This window comes from Anomaloglossus baeobatrachus, chromosome 1, assembly GCF_048569485.1.
Source record: "Anomaloglossus baeobatrachus isolate aAnoBae1 chromosome 1, aAnoBae1.hap1, whole genome shotgun sequence".
NCBI lineage: Eukaryota > Metazoa > Chordata > Amphibia > Anura > Aromobatidae > Anomaloglossus > Anomaloglossus baeobatrachus.
This window is the reverse complement of record NC_134353.1, coordinates 747,473,226-747,493,515: the sequence shown is the minus strand read 5'-3', so window position 1 is coordinate 747,493,515 and position 20,290 is coordinate 747,473,226. Positions and strand designations below refer to the sequence as shown.

The 20,290-nt window shown below is 42.8% G+C and overlaps 1 protein-coding gene across 1 annotated transcript in view; it reads left to right on the top strand.

The window, feature by feature from the left end:
* Positions 1-13,518, top strand: part of RNF34 (ring finger protein 34) — a 42,755-nt gene extending 29,237 nt beyond the window's left edge. Inside the window, exons 3-7 of the mRNA XM_075323540.1 lie at positions 1,070-1,468; positions 4,915-4,968; positions 5,235-5,436; positions 5,592-5,621; positions 13,067-13,518. Coding sequence (XP_075179655.1) covers positions 1,070-1,468; positions 4,915-4,968; positions 5,235-5,436; positions 5,592-5,621; positions 13,067-13,254 — 873 coding nt within the window. The 3' untranslated portion in view covers positions 13,255-13,518. The remainder of the gene's footprint in view (positions 1-1,069; positions 1,469-4,914; positions 4,969-5,234; positions 5,437-5,591; positions 5,622-13,066) is intronic.
* The last annotated feature ends 6,772 nt before the right edge of the window (positions 13,519-20,290 follow it).

The following is a 20,290-nucleotide window of genomic DNA, read 5'->3' as shown; positions in this document are numbered from 1 at the left end:
TGCCATGAGGATTTTATACTTAAAGGGAATCTGTCACCAGGTTTGTGCTCCCGTATCTGAGAGCAGCATAATGTAGAGACAGAGACCCTGATTCCAGCAATGAGTCACTGACTGAGCTGTTTGCTATCATTTTGATAACATAAATGTTTTCTCTGCTGCAGATCTAGCAGTTATACAGAGTTCATGAATATGCTGGACTATCTGGTAGAAGGCCAAGTTGTCTTCTAATGATAATCTGCTGCTGATTAAACTGATTTTTATCAAAACTACACTAAGCAGCCCAGTAAGTGACACACCCCTGGAATTAGGATCTCTGCCCCTACGTTATGCTGCTCTCAAATTAGGTGGCAAAAACCTGGTAACAGATTCCCTTTAAAACTAATGACCTGTATATGCAGGCGCTTTCATACTGGTTAAATGCACATCTTTGTTGTAGAAATCTATTTTGCCATTTCTGATAAATCAAACTATGAAATTGTATGCAAATGAGCTGCAAGTGCTTTCGGAGTTGGACATTGCACTTGCAGCTCTCCTCCCCTCCTTCACTACTTACCGCCTGCCTGCTGTGTCAGACTGCTTGTTCCCTCATGTTTCAGTAACACTTTGCCCCCCCAATTGAGATCTTGTGCAAGCAGTGTCAGTGCCTGGAGTGGCACATGTGCACCTAGGGTCTCGCATCATTAACCTTGGGCTGAATGTATTAATCTGCGCATGCACTGGCCCTGATCTGAGCAGTCGAGCGTTGTGGCAATGAGCAGTAGTGAAGAAGTGTCAGGTCAGGGGAGGCAGATAACTGAAACAAGAGTGACATGTTAGTCAAGACACAGGAGGCAAGCGGGAAATAGGGCGATAGAGTAGGAGAGCTGCAAGTGCAATGTCCCATCCTGAAGTACTTGCAGCTTATTTGCATAAGATTGCACCCCTGGATTTCTCAAAAACGGTAATCATTATTTCATAGGATGTTCTCAATATATCACTGTTTTGAGCAGTCTGTATTCAGGTACATGCATAACTGGATGATGAGAAGAAGATTAGTGCTAATAACCAACCACGCTCTTCTATTTTACAGCATGTCTGTTGTGACTGTAAAAAAGACTTTTGTTCAGTGTGCTCCACACTTCAGGAAAACCTCAGGCGCTGTAGTACTTGCCACTTACTACAAGAGACAGCATTTCAGCGGCCCCAATTAATGAAGCTAAAAGTGAAAGACCTACGTCAATACCTTACGCTAAGGAACATCCCTACAGAGAGCTGTCGGGAGAAGGAAGACTTGGTGGAGCTGGTGCTGTGCCACCATGGATCTTGTCCTGAAGAGGAGATGGATGTTAGTACAGATGGCACTTCAAGATCGCAGTCCTCTGCCTTCTCTTTCTTTACTGCTATATCTGCGCCTTCATCTTCCGTATCGTCATCTCAGGGAGAATTATCAGACAGAAGTGTGAGCTTGGGAAGTGGATCTACATCCCAGGTACCAGCAGTCTTGATACATGAGCACTCACAATGTATCTATTTGCCTTTTATCGCTAGGAATGCTAATATCATGATACATGATGACACAGTAAAGCAATAATCAACATAGAAAATGAGTCTTATCCCACAGTCCAACCCACCAGAATAAGCTGAAAACGAGCATTCATTTTTTGCACTGTTATGTTTCTCACTTCATGTCACTATCTGACATAAGATCCAAAAAAACCCCTCTCATTTTAGGTCAATTAGGAACCAAATGCCAGAATGAGAGAGAAAAAGAGATGTAATGTTTTAAGGCATTTTTATTACTTTCTGCAAAGTCAAAAGTTTACATACACTAAGAGTACTATGCTTTTAAACAATATGGGACATCACATGTAATAATGTCATGTCTTTGGAAGCTTCTGATAGGTTTATTGGCAACAGCTGCGTTAATTAGAGACACACCTGTGGATGTATTTTAATGCACACATGAAACACACTGCTTCTCTGTGTAGCATCAGGGGAAAGTCAAAAGAAATCGGCCAAGATTTCATAAAGAGAATTGTGAACTTGCAGAAGTCTGGTTTATTCTTGGGTGCATTTTCCACATAGCTGAAGATGCCTTGTTTATCTGTACAAAAAAATTATACGCAAGTACAAACAAGATGGGAATGTCCATCCATCAGACCACTCAGAAAGGAGACCGGTTTTGTGTACCAGAGAAGAACATGCTTTGGTCAGACGTGTGCAAGAATAAAAGTAAAACATCTTGTGAAGATGCTGGTGGAAGGTGGTAAGATTGTGTTATTACCCACAGTGAAACTAGTACTGTATCAACATGGGCGACAAGGCCATTCTGCCAGGAAGAAGCCATTACTCCAAAAGAAACGTAAAAAAGCCAGATTAATTTTTGCAATTGTACACAGGAACAGAGACTTAAATATTTGCAGACATGTCCTGTTGAAAATTTATGGGCAAAGCTAAAAAGGCTGGTGCTAGCAAGGCGACTTACAAATATGGCTCAGTTATGCCAGTTCTGTCTTGAGGAATGGGCACAAATTCCTACCAACTATTGTGAGAAGCTTGTGGAAGGATATCCAAAACGTTTGACCCAAGTCATACAGTGTAAGGGCAATAGTACCATATACTAGTGAAATGTATGTAAACTTTTTACTTTGCAGGAAGTAATAAAAAAGCTTTAAACATTCTCTCTCTTTCATTATTCTGGCATTTAGCAAATATAAATAATTTTGGTTCCTAATTGACCTAAAACGGGAAAGGTTTATTCTGATTTCATGTCAGATAGTGAGAAAAACATGCAGACGTGTCTTTTTAGATCGTGTATCTAGACTAAAAGACTAGACTAAAAACCTAACTTGAAATGCCACTGTCTGGGGTAGTGGCATTTCAAGTTAGGTTCCTGGTATACAGAGATATACCTTATTGGGGTTACCGGGCTCACATGCATTGGCCAATACATAAGTTAAATATTTCCCTCCTTTTTTTTTTTCTTTCTTCAAATATTCCTATAGCAGTAATGCAATACCAGAGTTCCCTGATTCATTGTTAGCATTTTAGTGTGCAGCTGTATATGTTTTGGCGTTACGTTGTAAAAAATGGCAGAGGTAACGCAAAAATAGAGCAGGAATGTTGTTGTTTTTGTGATGGCGGGGTGTGGGGGGCATTCTCTCTAGAAAGGATGTATAAAAATGAAGCATTGCCAAACAGGTGCCACTGAGAAATACGGTAAATCTCTGTTCACATGCAGATACATGACGAAGAGAGAGTGCAACAAAGTGACTCAGGAGATGTTTTATAGATGTTTTCTATGACTGACCTTTACTTTACCATATTCTTCCACTGCTAAAAAAAATATATTGCATGAGTAGCTTTGCGTACCCTCTCAATATTCAAAAATGTATGCATCATTTGCGGGATTCCACTGACCTGAATACTGGACCAGAGTACCGAAATGCAATCCGCTCATCTCTAATTATAGGGCACTAACTAATCAGGTTGGCCTGACCTCATCTGTGATTTTCTGGGGAGGGAGTTTTCATAGAAGTGGGTATAGTCTGTACAGTCCTTACTATAGCTGGAGCAATATTTTATTTTACCAACATAATTGATTTCATTTTTTACTTGTTCTAATATTATACTGGGTCTATTAGACAGTTTTTGTTTTTATTTTAGTATAGACTTCAAGTGCAGATGTTGATTCCCAGTCTTGGTCAGTCTGAGACCCCAGTAGGAAGTTTGGGAACCCCAGAGATGGCCACCGCAGTGCTTTCTCTTTGTTCTACATCTGCTGTCTTATGAAAGCCACCCATACGTACTCCCATATTTAGCTAAGCCAAGCTTGTATAACAGTTCTCAATGGGGAGAGGGAACAAAGGATCTGTCTTGGGGGGGGGGGCCCTTTATGTACCTTGTCAGGAGCCTGCCTGCACCTAGCTCCTCTCCTGCTTTTTACCCTGCACTAATGTGAATAAAGAAGATCTTTCGGCACAGTGGAGTGTGCGGTCTTTTCCCTTCATGGATTGCTCCCATAGTTGTAGAGTGTTTTCAAGTTCAACTCTCTCTAATGTGCTTGTAAAAGCTTATTAGATGCTGACTGCTATTAGCTCCTATTCTTAGATAGCTACAGTGCAGTGCTTACAAGCTAAACTGCAGTGGAGGTCGCAGAAATGTAGAAAAAATTCTACGGTGTACCAATGAGGTCAAAAGCAATGATATTTATTGGTTAAAAATAATGACCGCCACAACAGTCAGTTTAGACCAGAAAAAGAAAAAAGGAGGGCATCACATGTAATGTAAAGGGCATAGTAACAGAACACAGGTACTTAGCAATATATAAAGAAGTCAGTCCAGGGAAGGTATGTAATGACAAAATCATGTTAAACTGATAATTAGTGACCAGGAAAAAGCATGAAACACAAGAGCAGGCACGTGTGACGCCGAACCCCGACGCGCACGTTTCAACGTCACATCGTCAGGGACTGGAGATCAGCCTCCTAGTCAATGAGCTGTAAACTACAGTGTTAATATCTCAACAATGGCAGAAAGCTTAAACCGCAATTTGCAATGCTTGTTTGTGCAAGTACTATTAAATAATTCCCGTTCATGAAGATAAGATTAACCCTTTAATAATTACTAAAAAAATATAAATTTTCAAGTAATGATCTGCTGCTAAGGGAAAACTAAGGAGCCCATGGGAATTTAGTCTTGCTGAGAGAGACCGCTTTCATTCATAGAGAATAGATGCATTTACTAAAACTGACATTTTGGGAGTGGAGTCGGATCCTTTTTTACTACAGTAACCGCTCCTATCTAACGCTATGAATCAGTCTTGGCTTTATGGGTGCAGCAGAAGCCATATGCTTGTCTTTTATGTGCCGAGTCAGTAACTATATGTCTTGTAAAACATTTCTTTTGAGGGTTATGCTGTATCTTTGTTTCCAGGGAACAAGTGAAACCATATCCATAACATCTGATACAGAAACCACAGACCTGCTGGTGAGTAATGTTGGTCATTACTGGAACAATGCAGGGGGCAGGATAATGTCAACCGGCATTATAAGTACTTCTAAATAATTCAAGGTCAAACTCCATTTACATAATGTACTGAGGAGTAAGGGGCATATGTGATTAACTTCATGATCACACGGTGGTACCATACTGGAAATCCATCAATGTTGTCAGAAGTCTTGTAGCCATTTTTTTCCCTTGTCATAAATTACTTCCATAAACCATTAATTGTAATAAACATTTTATTCTCTAAGGCTAATGACCAATTAAAGAAACAAGCCAGAGCATCATTATCCGATTTATCAACGCTGGAAGAAATAGAAGGGCTTACTATTCGACAGCTAAAAGAAATTCTGGCCCGCAACTTTGTCAACTACTCAGGATGCTGTGAGAAATGGGAACTGGTGGAGAAGGTGAACCGACTATACCGGGAGAATGAGGAGAACAGAAAGGCCTGTATGTTGGGGATTTTCTTTAGTTTTCTATCATGCTTCTTTTGTACACTGGAAATTCTACTCAGAAGTGTATTGTATCCTACATTATACATCAAATTATTTAATTTTTTTAATCAATTCATGCATCTTTTATTGTCTTGCTTTCTTTTCTTTTAGTGGAAGGCCTAGAATCCAGACATGGCTCAGGTTAGTCAGTTTTCCTTTCTTTAATCCTCATTATTTTTCTGTCTAAACCTAAAAAGAAATGCAGGAGTGACAGGAAAGCTTTCTTCCTGCTGTCCTGATTGTCGGTTCAAACCAGCCCCATATACTGAATTATGTGCTTGAAGATTCTGCAAGCATCTGAGGGATGCAAGAATCACTGACGCTCTTGCAAGCTTCTATAGAAAAGAGCTTGCAAACGCTGCATCCTCTCCTAGAGGATTGGCCAACACACTACTGCTAGGTGGCCGATGATCTAGGTAACGAGCAGAACACCATAGAATTAAAAATCCCTCCTTTCTTGAGAATGGAGAGAATTTGTCATGAGATGTACTTTGCAAAGATGCTGCTTTTTTACAAGCTCTTTTAACGTTTTACCATTTTGTAATATTGAAAATAACTCTATAAAACAGGGGTGCACAAAATGTTTTGGTCCAAGAGCCACATTGTTATACTGAACCAATACCAAAGTCCACAAAAATTTTCAAAGTGGTATATACATGTATACAAGATCAGAACCATCATCTGCACATGTATGTGGTGCCAGAACCACCTTGAGTAGATGTAGCACCTAACTTAGTACAGCAATCAATTCTAGGTTCACGTGATGGTTGACCTTACATCAATTCCCAGTATGTCCTTAACAATGGTAAGAAGATGCTGTGAGTTTTTGCTACCAGCCATCATCAGACTGTGGACCGTACTGGAACCACAGTACTGATGAGACATAGGCAGAATCACAAATAAGCATTTGTATTCAGGTACCTTTTTATAGGTGACATTTGTCTTTCATTGGAGTCTTTCCCATCCCTTTTATCTCCATGTAGTACAGACACCGTGGTGAGAGCTCACGCCCAGAGCAGACTTATCTCTTAACTTAACTTCTCTCTGCAGATGTATCTCTTATGTTTTGCAGCAGCGCTTTCCGACACTGTGTCCTTAAAAGTAACATTATCTCCCATGCTATACCTCTGAATAAATAATTGATCCTCACTTTGATACCTGCACTAAATACCCCCCCCACGCTGCCCCTCTCTATAATATCACTCACCTACACTGCTCCTCTTCATAATATATCCCCCCACACAGCCTCTCTCCATAATGTTCCCTCACACTGCCTTTCTCATTAATGTCCCTCCACACACTGCACCTCTCCATAATGTCCTTGCCAGAATTCCTCCTCTGTGTCTAAGATGCAATGAGTGACTGTTGCTGTAACAAGGAAATCAGGGCCTGCTGATCTGTCAGTTTCATGAGTGATAGCTGGTACTGCAAAATTTTGGATTATTTGTTACCTGTTTCCAGTGATTGTGCAACTACTTAGCTGAACAGTTTCTCCCAGAACTGTGCCAGTTGTAGCACACTGTTTAACCCCTTCACGAATGGCCAATTTTTCATTTTCCGTATTTTTCTTTTCGTCGTTCTTTTTCCAAGAAACGTAACTTTTTTATTTTTCAGTCAATATGGTCATGTGAGGGCTCTTTTTTTTTTTTTTTTTGCAGAATGAGCTGTACTAGCACTATTGTTTTTGAGATATTTTATTCACTGTGTTCACTATATGGTAAAACTGATCTGTGGGTGTGATGCCTGAGGTCAGTGTGATTTCGTAGACATTACTTTTATATAAGGGGTTAAAAAAAATTAGAAGTTTGTCCGAAAAAAGTGGCTTACGTTTTACGCCATATTCCGTGACCTGTAGCGTTCTCATTTTTCGGCATCTATGGCTCAGTTATGGCTTATTTTTTGCGTCTCGAGCTGCCGTTTTTAGCTTTCTCATTTTTGCGCAGATGTTACGTTTTGATCGGTTGTTATTGCATTTTGCGCAAAATTTGTAGCGACCAAAAAACGTAATTTTGGCACTACACTGTTTACCAATCAGATTAATTGATTTTATATTTTGATCGGGCATTTCTGAACGCGGCAATATCAAGTGTGTGTGTGTGTGTGTGTGTGTGTGTGTGTGTGTGTGTGTGTGTGTGTGTGTGTGTAATTTTTTTTTATTTTCTTAACTCTTTTTAATTTTCAATGGGGTGAAAGGGGGTGACTTGAACTTATAGGTTGTTTTTGTTTTGTTTTCTTTTTTTAATTTTACTAGTCCCCCTAGGGGACTATATGGATCAAAAATCCGATCACTCTGCCATATCTGCTGATCACAGCTATACAGCTGTAAACAGCAGATATGCTCATTTTCTGCCTCATTCAGCTCTTAACCGGGTGAAACCGAATGTAATTCATGTGAGCTACAGGAGTCATCACATGACCCTGTGCTACCATGACAACCACCGTAAGTCACGTGATCACGTCACGTCACTTCCGGTATCGGCTGGTAAGTAAATGTTTACCGCCGATGCCGTTATAATGGTGCTGTCACATATTGACAGCGCCATTTAAGGGGTTAAACGGCACGGGCAGATAACTATTCTGCTCCAGGCCTGGCAGGCACACATCTCAGCTGTGAAATTTAGGTGAGATGTGCGCCGATCACCACAAGCTGCTGGCATCAGACCGCGGGCAGTAACACTATGACTGCTAGGACGTAATATTACTGCCTGCAGTTGTTAAGGGGTTAAGTGGTGCTGTTTGTCCTGTTGTTGCCTGACCTTGGATCTTGTTCTGATCATCTGTTAGTTTAGCCCCTTTGCTCTTATCCGCTGCTCTCCAGGTATTTAAAGCTTTGGACCGTGACCTGACTAGCGTGTGTTTATCTCCTGAAACTCTTTACATGCTCTCCAGGTATCTGACCTGGAAATGTTTGACCACTCTGTATCACTATCAAGACTTGTCATTAGTGACTAGTGTCACAGTCCACCCCCCCTCCCCCCAAAGCCTCTTTCCATTATCTCCCCCACGCTACCTTTCTGCATAAAGCCATCCCACCCCATTTTATATTCTGCTCCTTTTAACTTCCCCCATAATTACCCCATAGTGTCTCAAATTGCCTCAAAACGTCTCCAATTACTCAATATCCCCCATATTTCCATAATATCTCCTATTGCCTCATAATGTTCCCTAAAAAGTAAGACCAATCTTGAAACCTATTTAATCTTCGGTTCCTTCTGGAGCACTTACCAGTGCCAATCGCGTCTTCGGCAACTCTGCGGTCCAGTGCCAGCAACAGTGGGATGAGAACAGTAGAGTGCTGACCACATCTCGCTGATGCACGTTGGGGCGGGCGCTCCTCTGCTTTTCTGGTCCCAGCACCAAAGTGTTCAAATGTGTTGTGTCTCCTTGAGTCCCGTGGGCAGCATCAAAGCCCTTGGCAGGCTGCATGCAGCCCATGAGCCATATGTTGTACAGGCCTGCTATAAAGGATGTGCATGTGGCACAAATTTTGGATGCTTTAGACCGGACACTACTGAAGTGCTTTTATCTTTACTATGCACTGAGCTATCTCTAAAGCCCCCATCACATTTAACGACTTACCAGCGATCCCGAAAACTATGTGACCTGATAAGGATCACTGGTAAGACGCTGGGAGGTCGCTGGTGAGATGTCACACAGTCAGATCTTACCAACGACGCAGTAACGATCAGCGACCTGTATAATGATCTCGGCTGGCGTTGGGACTGTTAGGAGGTCGTTGGTAGGTGTCAAACACAGCGATGTGTCCTGCTTGGCGGGACATCACCTTTGAAGAAAATGGTCCCAACCATTCAGCAACGACTAGTGATCTCACAGCAGGGGCCTGATCTCGTTATGTATGACACCTACCAGCGAACGCTGCTGCGTCATGGAAACGGTGACGCAGCAACAGTCTCGTTAGCGATCTCTTTGTGTGTGACGGGGCCTTAAGCCCCTATACAAATTACCCTAAAGTTGGCCAAACCTGCTAATGTGACTGTCTGATAATCTATGTTTGGGGGTCCTCTTGACTCATGCACAAAAGATATTGAGTGAGATGTTAGAATTTTAACCATTTTGCTGTTTGATAAGCTGCTGACAGAATTGTCTGGCAGCAGCTTTCTTCTCATGGAAAACACATGAATTTTCAGCTAAGCTGAACATTCAGCTGTATAGAGGGTTCAGGTGAGACCGCTTTCTAATGTGTATGGGGGTCATTAACATTGTCTAGTGCTGTCAGGCCACCATACAGTTATTTAGACAAACCCTTTCTGTATGACTGTTACAGAGGAGGGTCCCCTTGGTTTGCCATAATGAAGATTGGTGCACATGGCACCAGTTGTCTGGAAGGATTCTTTGTAAGAAATGGAATATTCAATTCCCTGTTAAAGGGTTACCAGCATTTTCCCTGGGTTAAATATTACCATACTGAGCTTACCATAAAAGGAATGACTTAAAAATGTCCCATTTATGTTAAAGCTAATCTGCCCAATGATATTGCAAACTATGTACAGTGCCTTGCGAAAGTTTTCGGCCCCTTTGAATTTTTCAACCTTTTCCCACATTTGAGGCTTCAAACATAAAGATAAAAATGTTAATGTTATGATGAAGAATCAACAACAAGTGGGACACAATTGTGAAGCGGAACGAAATGTATTGCTTATTTTAAACTTTTTAAAAAAATAATTGAAAAGTGGGGTGTGCAATTCGTCCCCTTTAAGTTAATACTTTGTAGCGCCACCTTTTCCTGCGATTTATAGCTGTAAGTCGCTTGGGGTATGTGTCTATCAGTTTTGCAGATTGAGAGACTGAAATTCTTGCCCATTTTTCCTTTGCAAACAGCTGGAGCTGAGTGAGTTTGGATGGAGAGCGTTTGTGAACAGCAGTTTTCAGCTCTTTCCACAGATTCTCGATTGGATTCAGGTCTGGACTTTGACTTGGCCATTCTAACACCTGGATACGTTTATTTGTTAACCATTCCATTGTAGATTTTGCTTTATGTTTGGGATCATTGTCTTGTTGGAAGATAAATCTCCGTCCCAGTCTCAGGTCTTTTGCAGACTCCAACAGGTTTTCTTCAAGAATGGTCCTGTATTTGGCTCCATCCATCTTCCCATCAATTTTAACCATCTTCCCTGTCCCTGCTGAAGAAAAGCAGGCCCAAACCATGATGCTGTCACTACCACCATGTTTGACAGTGGGGATGGTGTATTCAGGGTGATGAGCTGTGTTGCTTTTACGCCAAACGTATCGTTTGGCATTGTGCCCAAATAGTTTGATTTTGGTTTTATCTGACCAGAGCACCTTCTGTGATTACTTTAGCAAGGCCATTTATATGGTCATGTTGATCTTAATAGGATTATGTCATCCATATACACACATTTACCTATATAGTCTGTTGCCCAATACTGAAAATGCTGTTTTAATTCATATGCAAAATAGGCTTAAGTGCTGTCAGAATGTCAAAGTACTTCCCAAGCTACAGCCCTCCCACCCTGGCTCTATTCCCTGCCATATTTTCTCTTTTTCCCTGAAGAAGGAGACGGCCCTTTGTCTCTGAAACGCGTAGGAATGCTGAAATAAAAAAGATTTTTAATATCCTGACATTAGTGGTTTTTTAGCGCGGCTAAAACCCGTTCTCCTTTATATATATATTTATATTTTTACTACGTCTCCACGGGGCCGCTGCTTGAACCACGCGGACACTCACATGCTCAATAAGGGGTTGTGACTCGCACAACCTCAGCAGATGAGTGTACCTATCTTTATCTCCATACGGTTATTACCAGGTAAGACCCTATTTTGCGCCTTTCGTTTCCCCTTCTCCAGCAGCCTGCTGAAGAAAAGCAGGCCCAAACCATGATGCTGCCACTACCACCATGTTTGACAGTGGGGATGGTGTATTCAGGGTGATGAGCTGTGTTGCTTTTATGCCAAAAATATCGTTTGGCATTGTGCCCAAAAGTTTGATTTTTGGTTTGATCTGACCAGAGCACCTTCTGTGATTACTTTAGCAAGGCACTGTATATGGTCATGTTGATCTTAGTAGGATTATGTCATCCATATACACACATTTACCTATAGTCTGTTGCCCAATACTGAAAATGCTGTTTTAATTCATATGCAAAATAGGCTTAAATACTGTCAGAATGTCAAAGTACTTCCCAAGCTACAGCCCTCCCACCCTGGCTCTATTCCCTGCCCCCCCCTCCCCATCCATCACTTGACTGACGGCTAACTGGCTGTGCATAGTGCCAGTGAGCGGTCAGTCAAGAAGGCAGATGCCTGGGAAGTACTTTGTCACACACTGAGAGCAGTTAAAGGAGTTGTCCACTTCTGGTGATACCTTTGGCATGCGTTTTAGTGTGTAATGCAACTGGAGCAGATTCCTAACTGCGTGCAACAGTTAATGTGGCCATAATTATGAGATTGCATACTTGAGGCCTGAGCTGACTAAAATCTCAGCTGTGTCTCACATTGATTTGTTAATAAAGGCTTCTGAAACTCTAGTTGGCACGTGACTGCAAATATCCAAATCGCATAATTGTGGCAACATGACTGTTGGATCCAGAAAGTGGAGCCGAATCCTAACTGTGCGTGCATTACACACCATTAGGATTTGGCAAGCTGCGGCACTTGCCAAAGATTTCACTGGAAGTGAACAGCTTTTTAAGCCTCATTTGCATATGAATTAAAACTGTTTTTCAGTCATAGCGCAACATATTGCATACGTAAAAGTATATAAATTGTATTATCCTTCAGAGAACAACATGACCTTTCATAAATAGAGATGAGCGAAACTAAACTGTAAAGTTTGTATTTGGCGTTCAAGTGCTAACCACTCGAATGAGCATCGCTGTGCTCTGGGACGTTCTGTGCTAGGCCCAGTGCTAGCCAAGCCGCTTGTACTCTTTGAATGGCTCTCACTGGGGGTAAAAACAACGCTTTCAGATGTAGTGTGTCCCACAAAACCATGTCCTCCCTTCCCCATAAGTGCTCTGTATATGGCTGGCTGTATTGGTTTGAGAGCAGAACTGCCCAATTGGTGACTTCCATTGGGGATCGGGTCAAGTCCAGGTCCAGAAATGAACTATATATAAAGTTTGACTAAACCCACCGAACTTCCACGGGTCTGAGCATCTCTACTTATAAACAGTTTGGGGGGTGAGGTTGAGGTGAGTTAAAACATTGACAAATTCCCTTAAGTATTGACGTGCTATTGCCCACTTGACTCAAGGTTATAAAATGTTAAAAATTTGCGGTCTCCTCTTAGTTTATTTATTTATTTTTTTGTTTTTTTAGTAAGTGTTACAAAATGATGTTAACACCTAGTAATCAAATACATTGTGCAGGAACTTCTGTGTAGATTGTAAAGTTGGATATGTATGTTCCTGTGCTATCCAAACCTTATACCAGCTAAATCTTGTACAGTGAGAAACATTTGAAAACACGAACTTTTCTGACTAATATTGTTAGACACTACAATCGCATAATCTCTCCAATGACGGTTTGCATCTGTAGCCACTTTAACTTAATTTTAGTCATTCCTACATTTGTCTCCAACTCTCTTCCTCTGTTTTTTCTTTTAGAGAAAGTTCGGCTACAGTTGACTGGTAGCGATGATAACCTTTGTCGCATCTGCATGGACGCCGTTATTGACTGTGTTCTCCTAGAGTGCGGCCATATGGTGACATGTACAAAATGTGGCAAGAGAATGAGCGAATGTCCCATCTGCCGACAGTACGTGGTGCGGGCTGTTCATGTCTTCAAGTCTTAAGCATCCAGACCAAAAAATAAATAAAGAGCGTGACGGTTCTATGCCTTGAGGATCAAAGTGTGTACAAAGATACCTGGTTATATGTATAATGTTTGAGTGAACTGATAGAGATGTGTTTTTGTACTAAATTTAAAGGTAGGTTTTGTTTATGAGCTATATGAGATTTGGTCAGACAAAATGCATGCGTGTGTTTGTGAATCTGGAATGGATGACAATTCTTATCAATAAAATATACTTGTTGGAAAATGGTCTCTGTTCACATTCAGAAAGTGGAGATTTAAGTTATTTTAGTATTTTTTGCTATCTATAAGAAATACTGTATTCTATGCAAGAGGACAATGGTTAAAGAGAATAGGCTGTCAAAAATGACAGTTTAAATCATGTGTTTTACATTTTTATTTTCCATCTCACTATCTATAGTAAACAATTTCTTGCCATTTTCACACCGGCCACTAAATTTATACTTCCTGTTCTGCATAAATTACTTTTCAGCAGCCTCATTATCATCACAGAATTACAATGAAAAGTAATACATCTCCACATGGTAGTTAACAGAGGATTCTCCATTCATAGTAGTTAATGGTCACAGCTAGTCTCCTTCCTCTGCTTTGGTGCTCATTCACAGTCAGTTTTTCGCATACAAGTGTTATTCATTTTTTACATGGATAGCACGTGTACCTATGACTGTCTATGGGGCTCTTCAAATTATTTTTGTGGACTGAATGGACCGTGAAAGAATTGTGGAGTCATGTCTGATATCAATCCAAGGATCATATCAAGTTTGGCAATGATTATCTAGGAGTAGTATTCCAGGTGGGGTCTGACCAGGGCAGATTATAGGGGAATAATTACCTCTCTGGATCTTGATGCAGTGGTTGTCTTGGCTACATTCCAGAATTTTATTACAAATAAACAAACACTGAAGAAATCCTTTTATTTATTTTTCCCTTACAGATTTGTAATAGGGAAGGTGTCTCAGACGCCTCACATTACTAATCTAGAGCTTAGTGGCAGCTGTGAGCTTTCATTAACCACTTTATATAACTCCGATTGCCACTGCACAAGGGCAATCTGGATGAGCTGGGTAAAGTGCCGGGATTGCCAGATCTAATGGATGTGACAATTCTGGGTAGCTGCAGGCTGCTATTTTTAGGCTTGGGCGGGGCAATCACCATGGGCCTCCCAGCCTTAGAATACAAGCACACAGCTGTTGGCTTTATCATGGCTGGGTATCAAAATTTGGGAAACTGCATTTTTTTTTTTTTTTTTTTAATTATTTAAAGAATTTAAAAAAAGCAACATAGGGTCTGTAACAGGGAGGCTGATAGATTGGAATCTCCTACCATCTTTATTCCAATCGACAGTCTGGGTTCATCGTGCAGAGGTGTAAACTGCAGTTGATAGACCGAGGGCTAGACGGAGAACCCAACAGCTGACACAAATGGAAACGCAACCAAGTCTGTGTTTACAAGTCACACAGAACCCTGAATGCAACTAGTTACCACTGTTAAGTTAACAGTGATAAGATAAATAATAATTGACTCCCTAGCTTGTACTCAGGCTTAAGCTGGTGTCACACACAGCAACAACGACAACGACGTCGCTGCTACGTCACCATTTTCTGTGACGTTGCAGCGACGTCCCGTCGCTGTCGCTGTGTGTGACATCCAGCAACGACCTGGCCCCTGCTGTGAGGTCGCCGGTCGTTGCTGAATGTCCAGCTTCATTTTTTGGTCGTCACTCTCCCGCTGTGACACACACATCGCTGTGTGTGACAGCGAGAGAGCGACGAAATGAAGCGAGCAGAGAGCAGGAGCCGGCGTCTGGCAGCTGCGGTAAGCTGTAACCAGCGTAAACATCGGGTAACCAAGGGAAGACCTTTCCCTGGTTACCCGATATTTACCTTCGTTACCAGCCTCCGCCCTTGCTGCCAGTGCCGGCTCCTGCCCTGTGCACATGTGGCTGCAGTACACATCGGGTAATTAACCCTATGTGTACTGTAGCAAGGAGAGCAAGGAGCCAGCGCTAAGCAGTGTGCGCGGCTCCCTGCTCTCTGCACTGTGACATGTAGCTGCAGTACACATCGGGTTAATTAACCCGATGTGTACTGTACCTAGGAGAGCAAGGAGCCAGCGCTAAGCGCGGCTCCCTGCTCTCTGCACATGTAGCACAGCGACGTTATGATCGCTGCTTAGCTGTCAAACACAGCGACGCAGCAGCGATCATAACAGCGACTTACAAGGTCGCTGTTACGTCACAGAAAATGGTGACGTAACAGCGACGTCGTTGTCGCTGTCGCTTAGTGTGAACCCAGCTTTAGGCCAAGCTTGACTGGGAGGAAAATAAGCATATCTGTTAGCACTCCTGTCAGTTTAAGTCCAGTACCACCTTAGCCACTGAGAGAACGTACAGTGGCAACCTAGGTAATAACGGAAACCTATGTTACCTCACAGAGACAAATCTAGTGTAGTATAAGGTGGCCCGATTCTAACGTATCGGGTAGTCTAGAATGTGTATGTAGGTTAGCAGATTGAATAATAAGGTAATGAATGGACTGGATGGGTTAGGTTTAATTTAGTATTATTGTTTATTGGTTTTAAAATGACAAACAGAAGGAACAGTTTTAATAGATGAGTCTAATGTTTAATGATGTCCATGGCTTGTAATGAAAGAAGGCCATGAACAGTGTAAAGTTAAATAAAAATATGCTGATGCTGTGATGTGGCCCAATGCGGGTATGTGCCCCCATCCTGACATGTGCCCCCATCCTGCGAGGTAATGTGTGCGAGGGGCGGAGTGCGGGGTGGGTGGAGCTGAGCAGGGCCATGGCACTGAGGACGTCCGTGCCGGGGGCTGCATGGCTGGGGACAGGTAACTATCCAGAATAGCAAGCCGGGGTACAGAAATATAAAATTTAACTTATTAAATTTCCTTAAAAGGAAGCAAGAGATCCTCACTTTTCATTAAAATGTTATCATAAAATGCCAGCCTAACAGCAATTCCCCTTCAGCATGAAGAAAGGGGGGGTTACATATGGCCAGGAATACACTTCCTAAAGATAACGCTATGGTATGCTGACCTATGCAATCTGTAAGCAAGGGCAGCTACTAGCAGTGAACTGGACTAATGCAGTACCACAGGGTCCAGAAAACACTGACTTCAGAAAAAAAGGAATGGTCTCACCCAGACGAATGTGATCCATCCACCTTCAAAAAAGGATCCTCAAAATATCCTGGGCGTCCCAATGGTCCTTAACTGAACGGATCATATGGTCTCCTTATTCAATCATTGAAATCCTGGTGTCCCTGTTCTCCTGACGCGTTTCATACGCTAGTAATCATCACTGCGCGCAGTGTCTTGGAAGGCCCGCTGCTGCCGTCCGCATGTTCTGTCCAGTCCTTGTGAATGAGGACCGACACCTAAACTCCCCTGATGATTACTAGCGTATGAAACGCGTCAGGAGAACAGGGACACCAGGACCTCAATGCTTGAATAAGCGGACCATATGATACCTGCGCAATGGTGTTTTTTAGAGACAAAGTCCCAGGCAGGAATACTTCAGGCCGCACCGTTGCAGTAGATCTCCAGTGGGACTAAAGTCCCCGTCACACACAGAGATAAATCTGCGGCAGATCTGTGGTTGCAGTGAAATCATGGACATATTGTTCCATTTGTACACAGCCACAAACCTGGCACTGATTGCCCACAATTTCACTGCAACCACAGATCTGCTGCAGATTTATCTCTGTGTGTTACAGGGTCTTTAGTCTCAGAATTCCAAAAAGTCCTAGCAATGTAATGGGCAGAAGAGCAAGGTGACTAGAACAGTGAGGCCGAGCAGGGGATTCAGAAGGCACCACCGGAGACCAGGCTAAACTGTCAAGGCGCAACCGAGGCGCGTATACATGTCGACGCATAATCGGGTCCCTCTTATTGTAGTACACAGTCAAGATCAGCACACGGCTGAGGGCTGCAGCCATATGTATCTGTGCATCTCAATATAGGGGGACCTTGTGCCAATTTTATTTTTACACCAATATAGAGACGCAGACTGCGTGTGTGATTCCAAGCAATCATGCATGGTATCACATAGGGCGGGATGTGGTCTGACTGCACCTGGAGACAGTGGGACAGCTGTGAATATGTATGAGAGTAATAAGCGGCCCCGGAAGAAGTTACAACCGCGCGGGAGGCTAGGTAATTTTAATGCTCCTGCTCTAATCCCCATCGCCCTTTCTACCATCATTTTAAAGCACAATGTTCGGGTTCCTATAGACTTAAATTGAGATCGGTGTCCAGGCAGAAGTTCGGGATTAAGTCCGGTCCCAAACCTTTTTTTTTTTTTTTTTTTTTTTTTTTTTATCCAATTGGACCCGCTGATCCTGAATATCTGCGGATTCGCCTTTCTCTACTAATGACTGATCAATTCTGGCAGAGAAGGAACCAAACTTATATATTAAAAAGTTGCTTATCATACATTATTTTAATGTGTACGATTAATGAAATAATTAAAATGACTGTTACGCTTTACCTTTAGGGTATGCTCAGATTAGAAAGAAAAAGGAAACCGTTGTGGATCTGCAAGAAAATTTGCATATATTGTAATCTTCTTTTGGGATCTGCAGGGAATTTCTTATTTAGCATTATAGTGAGTGAAAACCATGGTAATAATCAACAGAAAAAAAAAAAAACCATACCGCAGACTTAAGGAGACTTGATAGACCTACAAAGCCATCCATCATCTGTCTCCTTATAGATCTGAACTAATCCCCCGATATCTAGCATTGCGTAAGCTCCGGTCCTCCCAAGACTTCCTTCTCTTCTCCACACTTAGGCTAGGTTCACACTTCCGTTAAATTGTATCAGTCACAATCCGCTGCTCTGGCAAACAACGGAATCCGTTTGGCAGATTCCGTTGTTCCCATAGATTTGTATGAGCGGCGGATTGTGACTGATGATGCTGCGTTGCATCCTCCGCCCGACTGATCAGTCGTGGAACAACTGACCGTGGGGCGGAAGGAACGCAGCTTGTAACGTTTTTTTGAGCAGCGCAATCTGTAGGATTTCGCTGTGCATACACATCGGGTTACCAAGCAATGCGCTTTGCCTAGTTACCCGATATTTACCCTGGTTACGTGTGCAAGGAGCCAGCGCTAAGCGGTGTACGCTGGTAACCAAGCTACATATCGGGTAACCAAGCAAAGTGCTTTGCTTAGTTTTTACCCTGGCTACGTGTGCAGGGAGCCCGACACTTCCCTGCACGGCTCCGCCCCCTCCCGCACTCTGCATGTATACACACACACTCACCTGTCCCCAGCCATGCAGACCGCGGCACTGACGTCCTCAGCGCCACGGCCCCGTTCGGCTCCACCCACCTCGCACTCCGCCCCCCACACACAACGGAGTCCGACAATGAATTCGGTTCTTTGTCATCGGTTGTACAACGCATCAGTTACATGCATCAAGCAACGCATGTGACTGATGCAAAATAACGGAAATGTGAACCTAGCCTTATATGTTCCGCCCTCAGTCATCAGACGTCTACCGCGTATCCCATATCCTCTGGAATGCTATGTTCCAACACATCCGATTATCTGTCACATTGGGAACTTGAAACCCCATCTCTTCAAGAAAGTTTACAGCCTGCAATGACTGTCTGCCTCCCCATCACTGCTGGAGCTGCCGCAACCCCCAACCCACTGTCTCCTCCCTATTCTCCTGCAGACTGATTTTGTATGTAACCCCTTCTCATGTACAGCACTATGGAATCAATGGTGCGCTATAAATTAATAGTAATAATAACAACAGCAATAAATAAAAAGGGGGGTTGGAACTACACAATGTCTCAGAAAAGTTACAAACTTTATTAAATAGTTACCTCCTTCATATAGTTGTGCAGATAGTGAGAAAATGAACAAAAACATTTTTTTTTTTATAAAAAGCAGAGTAGCTTAGTGGAGGGCTATGCACACATTAGTGGGTCTATAAACAGTGTATAAGCAGGTCTGCTCTGCATGTCCATAAAAGTATATTCCTCAATGTTGCAAATAAATATATATTTTGTCAGGTGTCAGTTTTATATGCAGACTCCTATCAGTGGTATGGAGCCCTGTTTGATATGCAGCCCTGCGCCCCAATGATCATTTCACCCAGCTGTCAGGAGGGGTTTCTGAAAAAAGGACACACCCCTGACTAAGCTATGAGACTTGTGCATTTCAGAACATGACATGCTCATTGATGCCATCTGTGTGCGGGCACAATAACCCTCCTGGCCACTGAGCAGTGGCTTCCCTATCCCTGTTGCCAGCTCCCAGGACCTGCGCATGCCACGCAGATCTCATGAGCGTGAGCTTGGAGCGTACACCTATTCTCAAATGGCTAGTGTGCCCTAACCCACAAGTCCCGGTTTCTGTACCTTATGTTGTCATTGTTAATACACATCTGTGTCGTAGAACCCGCTGCATTAATCTATACCAGCCATTTCTGCTGTACCTGTCATACTCGCTGTACCATCCATGTCTGAAGTACAAGCTGAACATGCTGCACATGTCAGTACCAGCCGTCTCAGCTCCTCCTGCCATATCAGCTGAATCCTACATCCCTGTGAGCATCTGTACCTGCCTGCATCTGTGCCCATACCGGTATTCCCTAACCTTGGAGTTCGCTGTTGCAGTACCGTATCTCCCTGAGTAGCACCTAGTGGCTACTTTCCATCACAAGCCTACCCTCACCATTAGAGGCTGTAGTGAAGAGAAGGTAGTCGTTTAGTCACACCTATCAGGTGAAGCTGTACTGCGGCCCAGTGGGTCCACTCCTGCTCACATCCATTGGCATTACAGTTTGCCTGGGCCATGGATCCCGCTGACTCCAGCAGTCTTCAGCTCACAGGCCTGCAGCAAGAGATGGTCCTTCAACAGGAATACCAGGACCAGATCCTGACCTACTTAGGCTGGTTTCACACTACGTCTTTTTAACATCCGTTGAAAACGTTATTTTAGCGGAAGTACGGATCCTGCTTTTACAGCAAATAACGTAT